At 39.3% G+C, this 12,977-nt stretch overlaps 1 protein-coding gene across 2 annotated transcripts in view; it reads right to left on the reverse strand.

The window, feature by feature from the left end:
- ipo11 (importin 11) overlaps positions 1-12,977 on the reverse strand; it is a 417,913-nt gene that overhangs the window by 251,553 nt on the left and 153,383 nt on the right. For both annotated transcript variants that reach the window (XM_048538184.1, XM_048538176.1), the window contains exons 17-18: positions 4,247-4,280; positions 2,085-2,125 (exon numbers count right to left, since the gene is read on the reverse strand). In XM_048538184.1, the coding sequence (XP_048394141.1) occupies positions 2,085-2,125; positions 4,247-4,280 (75 nt within the window). The remainder of the gene's footprint in view (positions 1-2,084; positions 2,126-4,246; positions 4,281-12,977) is intronic.

A 12,977-nucleotide genomic window follows, 5' to 3' on the forward strand; every position in this document is an offset into this window, starting at 1 on the left:
AATTTACAAGGCTACATAGCATTCAGCGCTCTGGATCAGAAAAGAGCACAGAATAGCTTGAGTAGTTAAAGAACAATGTTAAACAAAACAAAAATGTTAAATTGACACCCAAGATGAATGTGTTGTTACATTTAAGAAACAAAATTGTGGAATTACAGGAATAGGAGAGAAAAGGTAAGAATGGGACTGATTGAAATTGGTCTACAAACGGCCAGTATTGTACTGATAGGCTGAATGGCCATCTTCTGTGTTTTAGTGATTCCATGACTATTCAACAACAGAAACAAGGACTAACTGACAGCTGCTCAGTCATTTACAACAGTAACAACTATTAACATCAAAATGCTGAAAAGTGGATTAAAATGACAAAAATAAAAAAATTTCTGTGGGGAGTGTCCTCCTGAGATGCCTAGAAATAAGTGTTGCACCACAAGACCTCACTTCCGGGATTTGAATATTTAAATTATTCTCCCCTCATAATAAAACCAATAATAACACATTTATGTCTCACTGCATTCCCTTTAGAATATTTTTTTTAAAGCTGTAATCACTAAGTTTCGACATTCATCATGAAAAGCTGAATTGTAAAAAGCAAAGAACAAATATGAATTTTGAAATTCAATGTATGGCGAAAAAAGTTAACTATTTCAATCATAGAATATTTCACAACCTCAATGTCTCAAACTGTTTCGTAACTAATGAAGTATTTTGTTTGAAATATTGTCACTGTAGTAATTTGGACTGTATAATAGTTTATAATTGTAGCTTTTTAAGCTATTCATCTATTTTCCTGAATTCTGCAAGCACTGTGTATGATGCATTAGCAATTCTGAACGCAGTCTATGCACTTTTGATGCTCACTGTTAAGCCTGGTCTGAATCCTGGAAAAAAGAAACCAAAGTTGTAAAAAGTGCTGGAAGCTAGAGCTAGGACCACAGTGTAGACATTTTGAAGCACTAAAAATAAGACCCATTAAACTCGAAAAAGTGTCATTTCAATTTAGTTCCGAGGTGCAGAACTAAATCACCAGAGGTAGGTACAATTGCAACATTTAAAAAAGGTATCTGGATGGGTATATGAATAGAAATGGTTTAGAAGGATATGGGTCAAATGCTGGCAAATGGGACTAGATCAGATTGGGACATCTGGTCGGCGTGACAAATTGAAGTTTCTGATCCGTACTACGACCATATTGCGAGGTTAGTGTATAGCCACAATACATTTTGCCTCCAAGACAAAGCAAACTGTGTAGTAGTAATCAGTTCCTTTAATATTAGGAGAGGGAGAGAAAAATAAAGAAAAAACATTTCTGAAGTTAATACAAATCTATGGACAAAGAATTTGCAGCTACGTTTCTTGTACAATTTTGTCGTGATAAGTTTACAGTCCTCTAACTCTGATGATTAATCCACAACAGTCTCATTAATACGGTTAAATTAATTTTGTGGGAATTTGCATCTGCACAGTTGTTTTATTAATACATGTGTAGATACAATGTAACTACTAAACTGAAAAATGCAAATACAAACGTATTTGCAAATGCAAATGCAAATACAAGCACGAGGGGTCATAGTTTTAAGCTGGTTGGTGGAAAGTATAGAGGGGATGTCAGAGGCAGGTTCTTTACGCAGAGAGTTGTGAGAGCATGGAATGCGTTGCCAGCAGCAGTTGTGGAAGCAAGGTCATTGGGGTCATTTAAGAGACTGCTGGACATGTATATGGTCACAGAAATTTGAGGGTGCATACATGAGGATCAATGGTCAGCACAACATTGTGGGCTGAAGGGCCTGTTCTGTGCTGTACTGTTCTATGTTCTATGTTCTAAAACTGTCCTTCACATAACTCTACAAATTATAATCAACTGGCCTAAATTAATAACAGTGCCCTTGTTAAGCATGCATTTTCAGGTCAAGATCTAGCACAATCCCTGATTTTAGTCACCTCATTTAGTGAAGTTTGGTTTTGGTTCTATTGAGATTTCTTTCTCTCAACCATCAACTAAAATTCCTTATGCAATATGGAGTACCAAAGAAAACTTACATGTTTTTTCAAAGTTACAAATATGCATATAATAGAATACTTACTGGAACAAACTGCTCTGTCCTAAATTCAAAGACATCTACAGGTAACAAGCAGGTTAAAGAAAAAGATGTTTGTTTGTAAACTACTGAATTAGTAACAGATCCCCAAGCATTCTGCAAGTATTTTTTTTTCCAGTGAAAATCTTATTTTTTTCTTTGAAACAGCCATAGTTCAGATTCACAATCAGAAAAAAAATGAATCTAAAGTAAATGAAAAACAATTAGAGCCCAATTATGTCAATATATTCACTCTTAACCATTGAAAATCAATTAAAAGAATGCAAAATGTTAATTACTAAAAATACTCAGTTTTGCCAAAGTCACAAAACAAAAACAGGAAAAGTACTTGGTGGTTCAAACTATTCCATTTGATCAATTGAGTAATTGTCATTTGTTGAAGGGATGTGGACATCACTGCTGAGGTCAGTATATTTTTGTTCATCCCCATTTGCCCTAGAGAAGGTGCTCGTGAGCTGCCTTCTTAAACCGCTGCAATCCTGGGCACGTAGGGACAGTTACAAGGCTTCACAGTGAGGCGTGGTAGAATTTTGACCCAGTGACAATGACTGAACAACACTATGGAATGGAGCGCAGCTTGGAAGAGAACTTGCAGTTTGTGGCATACCCATGCTTCTGCCGTCCTATTCTTCTAAAAGGTAAGAGATTATGGATTTGGAAGGGGCTGGGACCCTGGGAGAGTTACTGCTATGCATCTTATACATAATACACTTTGCTGCCTCAGCGTCAATAGTGAAGGGAGCAGATGTTGAAGCTGGTGAATGTGGTGCCAATCATGCAAGGTCCAGAAAAGCAGGAGTTTTCCACCGAATGCCTGACCTGTGCCTTATAAATAGAGTCCATACAATGGGGAGACAGGAGGTGAACTTCTTGCCACAAGATTTCAAGCCTACACTCTACTCTTGTAATCAAGCATTTAACTGGCTGACCCACTTCACTCTTTGATCAATAGTATCCAAGAATGTTGAGGACAGTGAATTCAGCAATGGTAATGCCATTCAACGTCAAAGGCCAGTGGTTAGACTCGTTCTTGTCAGAGATCATAGAAACAGACTATATAGAAGAGGCGCTGTGAGCCATTAAATTTGCATCAACACAAATTACTCTGAATCTATACTAGTCCTGCTTTCTAGCACTAGGCTCACAGCCTTCAATGTTATGACACTTCAAGTGATCATCCAAGTACTTTTTAAAAGGTTGACAGATTTGCTGCCTTAACTAACCTTCCAGGCAGTGTATTGCAGATTCGCATCCCACTCTGAGTGAAAATGATTTTCCTCAAATCCCTTCCAAACCTCCTGGCTTTCATGTTAAAATTATTCCCCCTTGTTAAAGACTCTTAAATTATGGGTACAGCTACATTCTATCTAACCTGTCCATCTCTTCATAATCTTAATACACCTCAATCAGATCCCCTCTCAGTTTCTGCTCCTCAAAAGAGAGGGCAATCCAATTTATCCAGCCTCTCTTCATAGCTAAACCACTCCATGTCACACGACATTCTGGTGAACCTCCTCTGTACCTCTTCTACAACCAAATCCTTTCTATAGTGCAATGACCAGACTTCAACACAGAAATCCAACCAAAGTTTTGAGCAACAATGGCAACTGGATGGTCATTGCCTGGAAACTGTGGCATACATGTCAATTAGTACTTAACAGCACAAGCCTAAGTGTTGTTCAGGTCTTGGTGTACATGAACATCCATTGATTAACTATGTAAGAATTTGTAAACCGTGGTGGACAATGTGCAATCTTCAGCAATCATCCCCATTTCTGCCTTTACGATGGAAAGAAGGTCATTTATGAAGCAGCCATTGATGTTCGGGTTGAGGATATGACCTTGGAGGAACTCCTGCAGTGATACCCTGAGACTGAGTTGATTAGTCTCGAACAATCACAACTATCTATGCACTATGCATGAATTGAAACAGCAGAGAGCCTTCCTCCTCCTGACCCCCAGTGACTCCAGTTTTGTTCAGGCTCCTTGGTGCCATGGGCTGTCAGCAGAAGCAGAAATAGAGAAAGCTGAGGGATGTCACACCGATTGATCAGATCAAGTCTCTCATTTCACAACACTGGAAAAATGGTGATACGATCTCCAAACCACATCAGAACATAGAATTCCTCTCAACATTTAAAGGATATCAAGCTTCAGAGTTGTAGCTGTCTCAATGCGAACCTAAAACAAAAATAAAACAAAACATTCAATGAGTTCTTAATCTTAATAATAATGTACTATTCAACTGCAATAGCCATTTATATCTTATTTCAAATCAAACAAATCAACGGCATTTTAAAACCAGTGCAAGAATGAAGAAAGATGCATCTCAGATGAAAACCTTTATAGAAACTGAATTAAAAATTACTGTTGTCAGTGCAAACACATTGGCAGGATGTTTCATACATTAGGGTAGTAGCAATATTCAAAACAATAAAGGCTGCAAAGTCAGGGTCAGAAGATTTAATTGGGGAAAAAGATTTTTCCTATTTGAACAATAAATAAATCATTCAAGAAAATCTATAGTCTTATAAACACTGTTAAGCCCAAATCTGGGATCTTGATCAGATGGGCCAGTAGGCCGAGTAGCAACAGATGGACTTTAATTTAGATAAGTGTGGGATTTTGCGTTTTGGTAAGGTTAAACTGTTAATGGTAAGGCCTTGCGATGTGTTGCTGAACAAAGAGACCTAGAGGTGTAAGTGTATTGTATTGGTACCTTGAAGGTGTTGTCGTAAGTTGACAGGATCATGAAGATGACATTTGGCACTCTTGCTTTCATTGGTCAGTGTATTGAATATGGAGGTTGGGGCATCATCTTGCTGCTGTACAGGATTTTTATGAGCCACTTTTAAAATAATGCATTCAGTTCAGAGCATACCTGCCATAGGAAAGATGTTATTGAACTTTAAAGAGTTCAGAAAAGATTTACATGGATGTTGCTGGGATTGGGAGGTTTTGAGCTGTAGACAGAACCTGAATAGACTGGGGCCCTTTTTTTCCCCTGGAGTGTTGGAGGCTGAGGGATGACCTGTTATAAATAGAAACTTGTAAAATCATGAGGGGCATAGATAGGATGAATAGCCAAGGTCTTTTTCCAAGGTAGTAAACCCAAAACTAGAGGGCATGGCTTTAGGATGATTTGGGAAAGATTTAAAAGGGACCGAGGAGGCAAATTTTTCACACAGAGGACGATGCTTGTATGGAATGAATTGCCAGAGGTTATGGTGGAGGTGGGTACAATTATAACATTTAAAAGGCATCGGATGGGTGTATTTCCTAGGGTGGGGGTAGCTTTTACAAGGGGACACAGTTTTGAAGTGAAAGGAGTTAGGTATCGGGGAGACGTCAGAGGTGGGTTTTGTACTCAAAGTGGTCAGGGTGTGGAATGCATTGCAGGAGAGGGTAGTGGAGTCGGCATCATTAGGGGCATTTACGCGGCTATAGATAGGTATATGGATGATAGTATAAGGTTACGGCGGAGGTTAGATAGACCTTAGGTTTCGGGCAAAAGTTCGGCACAACATCGTGGGCCGAAGGGCCTGTACTGTGCTATACTGTTCCACGTTCTATGTTCTACGTTCGCTTTAAAGATGTGCCGGTTCAAGTGCAAAGAAAAACACAGCAGAGTGGTTGTTACATTCCTCACTCCAAACTCAAACTCTCAATCTCTCTACTGCAAATTTAAGGATAAATCATATGATTAAACAATTCAAAATTGTAGCGCAGCAATAAATCATGCATTTAGTCTGAGACTTTATAAATTTAAATTATGCTTTGTATAATGAAAGTGACACATCGTACTCTTCCTGATTCACAAGTTTGCTCTGTTCCGAAGTTAATACTTTCACCACTGAACTTGAGAAAAATGCCACTGAGTACAGCAAATGAAATTTTGAGAAAGACTGCAACTAAAGGAGGGAAAAGGATCATAGCCCAGAATTTGCAGTCTGCAGCAATAGGGACAGTTCTAACTGCTGTCCTCAAAGAATGCTGCTGATCTCTGTGGCTTGGGTTTTCTCTTTCCAATGTTGACTTAATTCTGGTGCCAACATTAAGGATTATCTCCAGCATTGCTGTTATCATCAAACATGCCAAGTAGTCCCTCTTACGGAAAAATCTGTGGCGTCAACAAATCAGGATGTCAAACACGCTGATTAACTTTCACATTTTAATCATTTTACAAACAAAATAAAGACTGGGACAAACAAATGAGATTCAAAGAAAAGCAGAAATTTCATGTACTAAACTTTAAAAAATTATATTCAAAATCTATTTAAGTACAATTGTGAAAAGATTGGTATTCTACAAATAAAATTAGCTTTAAGTGCTAAAGGAATTATTCAAGAATAATTACAAAATTAATACACTGTTGAAATACTCAGCCATACTTCATTCAACCAGACAAAAAAGATTGCAAGTATGTTTTCAGATGTCCTTATGACACAAAAGTAAGCTTTCATGGCAATCCAAGTAATTAAGAAATCTTTCCACTGAGAATAGGTTGATGGGGTGGAGGAGAAAGTGCAAAATTAGCTCACCTACTCTACAGTGCACTAACTTCTCAATTTTGGCACGAAACTGCACATGAGGACACCAGAATTGTTGTCAGTTTAACACAGCAAAGATGTCAAATGTTGATAGTTTCATCAATATTACCATTTTAAAATCTGTATCACCCAGGAAAAATTATACAACACAGAATTAGATATAGCTGAAAGAATGACAAGAACAGCTAATTGGCCATCTGTTGCAGACAAGACAGTATGCTGGCTTGATAGGTTCGTTCATTAGTATAAAAGATTGCAAAAATTTCCTGACCAAATTCAATAAAAATAAATGAAGTGTTTCAAAATTGTTGAGGTTATGAATGCTGCTGTGTGATAGAATTGTAAAAAAAAACCTGCTCTATCTCAAGCTCAAAAAAGGACCATTTCAATATCATAGACACCGTGTAGCAGTCTTCACAGTGGTACGTACTATTTAACAATCATATGGAGAATAACATCAGGATCACTGGCTTTATGGAATAGCAGTCTCGTACATGTACTGGTGATTTGGTTTGAAATTCAGTATTATGATTAATCATTTGATAAATCTGAATGAATTATATGCTTATGCAGTCATTACTTATGCGTATGTAAAACTTTAACCTTTAATTCAAGCTGAATGAACACACACGAAAGTGGTAAGCAATATGTAAAGGCTTATTTTGTTGTGGAAACCTGGGTTTTAATTCAATAAGTTTTAGACCATAAAACTATTAGACTATAACTTTTGAACTTTAGCATTAATTCTGATAAGTAGACATCGAATTGAGAAACTGATAATCATTATGATGTAAATGCAATTCAAAGAAGTTTGGGATAATTACACTGAGAACGTAGCTTGTTTCATCTTGTAATGTCAGAGTTGTCAGTGAAAAGAAAATAAACAATGAGTGATCAATTCCTGGTAGAACCTGAACAAATCTCTAAATCCCACTAGTCTCAACACACTTCTTTATGGATCTCAAAAACAGTTCTTAACAATACCCAGAAACAACCCTTGCACAGTACTCATATCACAGATAAATCTCCTATTCTTACAACTCAATAGGCTTAAGTTAATAGAGACTTCAATCCAAATCTGAAAAATCTGCTGGCTTTTTTCCTGGGGTTTTCATAGATCTGACTTTAAACGTTCTCAGTTTCAAATAAATTCTTCAGGTTTTCTGGTCCGAGTCAATCACTAAACTACAAGTAATCAAGTTTCATTATTTGCTCCCCTTCTCAAGGATAATGCTTTCTATTTCAATCTTCACCCAAGGATGGCGGACAGAGGAACTCTCAGACATTTTAGAATATATTTAGAGGAGCACCTGAAATGCTAAGGCATGCAAGGCTTCTGGCTAAGCACTAGAAAATGGAATTAGAACTGAATGCTTGATTACGGCAGGGGCACAATGGCCAGAGGGTCTCTTTCTGTGCTGTAAAAGCTCTATGACTCTATGCATAAGACAGCCTAAGGCAAGGAGTAAGGTGTTCTTAACTGCTCTTAAAATCAAGGCAACATTTGAACATAGCTTTTCCCTAGAGTTAGAGTTTAAATGTTCTCAGCTGAAGTAAACCCTTCAAGGCTTTATTCAGGTATTTCTGGATCAAATAAAAACAGGCAAAATTGAATAACATGGGCATTAGCAGTGATGGGGGCATTCCACAATGGTTGGAGTCATATCTCGCACAAAGGAAAATTATCATAGTTGTTGGAGAGCTATCATTGTGTTCCATCACCACAGGACTCGCGACAAGGTAGTGTTTTAGCCCCAGCCATCTTCAGCTGTTTTGCCAATGACACCCGTAGAATCATAAGGTCATCAAACAGCACCAATAGATGATTCCTCAGACACATCAGTAGTCCTTGTCCGTATGCAGCAGGGTTGAATGACATCAGGCTTGGGCTGATAAGTAGCAAATAACATTCACGCAAAACTGGTCTCTACCTATCTGGATAAGCGCAGCTCCAAGACCACTGAAGGATTTCAATATAATCCAGTACAAAGCAGAATGCCCTTGGTGCTGCATCAAAATCCTGCAACTCCCTTACAGACAGAAATGTGGGTGGAGCTATGCCAGATATACAGCAACAAGTTTTTTTTTGTTCTCTCATGGGACATGAGTGCGACTTGCTCGCTGCATTTATTGTCCATCGCCAAGTACCACTGAGGAGGCGGCAGTGATCTGCCTTCTTGAAACTCTGCAGACCAAGTGGTGCAGGAAGTCCCACAATGTGCCATTAGGGAACTAACTCTATGATTTGTTTTCCCCAGTGACACAGACAGAACAACAATATATCTCCAAGTTAAGATGGTGAGTAGCTTGGAGGTGGTGGTGCTTCCACGTATCTGCTGCCCTTGTCAGTATGGATGGATGTGGTTGTGATTTTGGAAGATACCGCGTCCAGATTTTTGTTGAATTTCTACACTGCATTTTGTAGATTGGACACATTTGGTGGAGGGCAGATTGAATGTTTTGTGGATGGTCTGAACTGTTGCCTGTGTTTTGGACACTTCATCCAAAGTGCTCGCTGGTAACGCAGACAAAAAGACACTGAAATCAATTTGTGGTTCAACCCAATTTTGTTAACAAAATATTCCTTATTAAAATCACTATGCGAGTCCCTACACTTTCAACCTGAATCTCCTAACCACTTTGACAGAGCACAACCCCATTCAATTTTTGCTAGACAGCAGAACTAAAGATGGCATGGTCAGTTACATGTGCATTGCGCATTTATGATAAAGGGTCACAACATTACACTTAATGTATAATAAAGTGCCCACCTTCACCGCTGACAATTGGAGCTGTAGAAGAAAATCCCATGAATATCAGGTAGTGGCAACAGATGTCCCCAAGGGGAGGATTTGTGCAAAGAAATATGAGGAAGACACAAGGGAAACTGGGGAGCAGAAGAGTGAACACTAAGAATATTCATGGGCAGATCTTCTATAGTGAAATACAGACACTGAAAGACAGCAAGTGTTATATATATGAAGAACAACACAGCCAAATTCCAAACAGGGTTAAGCGCTAAAACTCCGCAATGATCATTCAGGTTGTTGAGCTTTCAGCTGTAGATTGCATGGTTGGCCACCCTGAAAAAAATACTCAGACAGCATATCAGTTGATAACAATTTAAGTAACTTTTTGCCAATGTGGGAAGGTAGATATTTTCTTGGTAGATGGGAAACTGTTATTGTTTACACTCTGCTCAAATTCATTTTCCAAAATGCACAAGGCAGTGAATATGGCATCAGTAAGGCCAAAGCCTACCAATGAAATTCCTCAACTGGGAACATAGAGGAAGGCAAATAGACTAAGTAGGGTGCCCACAAAGAAGAACCATGGCATGCTCGCATTTCATAATCAATAGATGCTTTCACTGTGGACCAAACAAGGTCAAAGATCTAGTACAAGCTCAGAGCAGTGATGCTGCGTTGAAAGTAAGAAAGTTTATTCAACAGATGAACTGCTCTGTCTAAAAATAATTGCCAATCATGTCTTCCTTAAATCTTTCTAATCTCACCTTAAAAATATGCCCCCTAGTCTTGATATCCCTCACCCTATAGAAAAGACACCTGCCATTTACCTTATCAATTTTCCCCATAATTTTTATAAGTTCACCACTCAAACTCCTCTGCTTCGGTGAGAGAAGTCCAGTCTAACCAACTTCTCCTTATAACCCTCCATTCCCAGCAAGATCCTGGCAAATCTCTTCCAAACCCTCTCCAGCTTGATAATGATCTTCCTATAAGAGGGAAACCAGAAATGGAGACAGTACTCAGAAGAGGCCTCACCAGTGTCCTGTACAACCTGAACATTACACCCCAACTCCGTTATGTAAAAGTATAATGAATGAATCCCAAACTGGCTGGACTCGTCAGAGCCTGAAATCGAAACCCTCTACCAGCAGAAGACTATGATAGTTCTTTTTTGAAAATATGCAAGCTGCACACAAAGCAGCAGCCATCAGAATAGCAAAAAGGGAAAAGCAGAGTAAGGTGTACTTTGGCAGGTAGAGTATGAAGTAGGGTAGTGAGTGATGTCAAGAAATTTTCCAGCTGGAGCATTCCTGTCCCCATTTAGTGGTGGACAAGGCTAAGCTGTCGGTGTGCAGAATTTTGCTAGATACAGGAAAAACTGGGTGGTGCAATGTTAATCAGTTAAAAGGTGTACAGAGCCCAATGCAACAGCAACCAACTCAATGTATATCCAGGGGAACCAGGTGAAGCAGACCCTAATACAAGCCCTAATCCAAATCTAATCCAAACTATCAATTCCAATCCAGAACCAGCTCCAGTAACTGGATCCAGGTCAGGATCCTGCACAAGTATGAACGTTGCCCCTCCTCATGCTTCAGCCTTGGGAACTGAACCACAGCTGACCACTCTGATTTTGGCCAAAAGAGACAACCCTGTACAAAAGCAGTAATTCTTACACTCCTGCTAAAACATAAGTGGAGGAGCACGTCCCCATCAGCCTGAGTCCTCCTACGTAGGCAGGGGGCCTGATTCTCTCTCACTCTCTCTCTCTCTCTCTCTCTTCACACAAGGACAGAATATTCCATTCCTGACACCCCATGTAAACCAATGTCAGGCCTGAAATGATGTGTCAGTGAGAATCACAATACTGACATTGAATTCATACCAGAAAAATTACAGCAGGTCCAGGTGCAATTGGCAAATGGACATGATGTTTTTGCTACAATTATTAAGTAGACAGAGGAAATTCAACATCAGTGAAATCAAAGTGGCTAATTGTTGGGATGACTTCTGGTACTGGGGCTCAAATGTGCAGATACACCTCTGGATAGGCCCACTATCAACCTGGATGTCTTGTTCATTGTGTAAACTTTGATACACCTCATTGGATGAATTCAACCATGAGTACATTGAAAGAAGAAACACATCCAGAAACTAACTTCGGACTCTTTGCTCCTACAGTGATGGTGATCAAGCAACCACAGAGCTAAAATTGGACATTCTGAATTGACTCTCAGCTGTAGAATTAGGGCCCGACAGAAAATTGGACAAGCTAAATTCAACTACAGCCACAGAAAACAGTGGAAATCAAGGAGGACAAGCCTGAGGGTTTTGTATTGGACAAGTATCAATCAGCCATTCTGGCATCTTGACTGCTCAAGTATGTATGCTTTACATCTCCCAGCATGGTAACATTGAAGGGCACTGATGCGACTCCATTGGATGGTTTTAACCCAGTTCATGACCCCCATTGGCCAAAGGCCACAGAACATTCTAGAAGCTTCAGTGCGAAGGGAAATAAAAGCACAAAGACCTGGAAGCCAGACGCTCAGGAAAGACTCAATGAAAACTCAGCTAAGGCTTGCAGGGAATGCTCTCAGCATGACTCATGGCAGAAGACCGTGGCACAACTCAAGACGACCCAGGACAAGATCCATGATCGATAAGAAACACCTCCATGGAAGAAAGTTAATTTACATCAGAGAGGAGGGAAACTTCAATGGCCCAGCTCAAACACATGGATCGTCCCAGTTAATATCCTTTCTGCAATGGAGAGAGCTAGACAGTGAGTAAGTACTGTGGAAATTTAGGAATTTCTTAGTGATTTTAATAAAGAATAGTTTGTTAATAAAGTCAAGTTGAATTAGAAACAGAATTATCTGTTCTTTCATCCACTTTACTGAGGGAGCACTTGGGTAAAGTATTTTAAATACATAAACTTGTTGAAATGTCAAAAGCATGGGCAACATGATCAAGCAAAATGTTTTGTACTGGATGAGCTTCTTGAGGTTGTTGGAGCTGCACCCATACAGGCAAGTGGGGAGTATTCCATCACAAACCTGACTTGTGCCTTTTCGATGATGGACAGGCTTTGGGGAATCAAGATGAATTACGTGCTATGGAAGCCCCAGCCTCTGACCTGTTCTTGTAGCTACAACCCAAGGAAATCTAACCAGATAAATAGAAAGCGGGACATAACATCGGAGGCTCACTGATGATGTTACCTAAAATGGTGACGAAACGTCTGAAAACGAACCTTCCAGCTCAGCGAGCAAACTCACATCCAGAAGCTCAACCTGAGCTACAAGTCTTCTCAAAACTCGCTTGTAGCTACAATATTTAATTGGCAATCCAGTTGAGTTTTCGGTCATTGGATTGGGGGGATTCAGAGATGGTAACGATTGAATATCAAGAAGCAGTGATTCAATTGTCTTTTATTGGATATAATCATTGTCTAGCATTTGTATGGCATGACTGTTAATTGTCAGCCTAAGCCTGGATATTGTCTCAGTCTTATTGCATTGGAACATGGACTGCTTCACTATTCGAGGTGATGCAAATTGAGCTGAACATTGTAC

The sequence above is a fragment of the Stegostoma tigrinum genome, chromosome 1 (genome assembly GCF_030684315.1).
Source record: "Stegostoma tigrinum isolate sSteTig4 chromosome 1, sSteTig4.hap1, whole genome shotgun sequence".
NCBI lineage: Eukaryota > Metazoa > Chordata > Chondrichthyes > Orectolobiformes > Stegostomatidae > Stegostoma > Stegostoma tigrinum.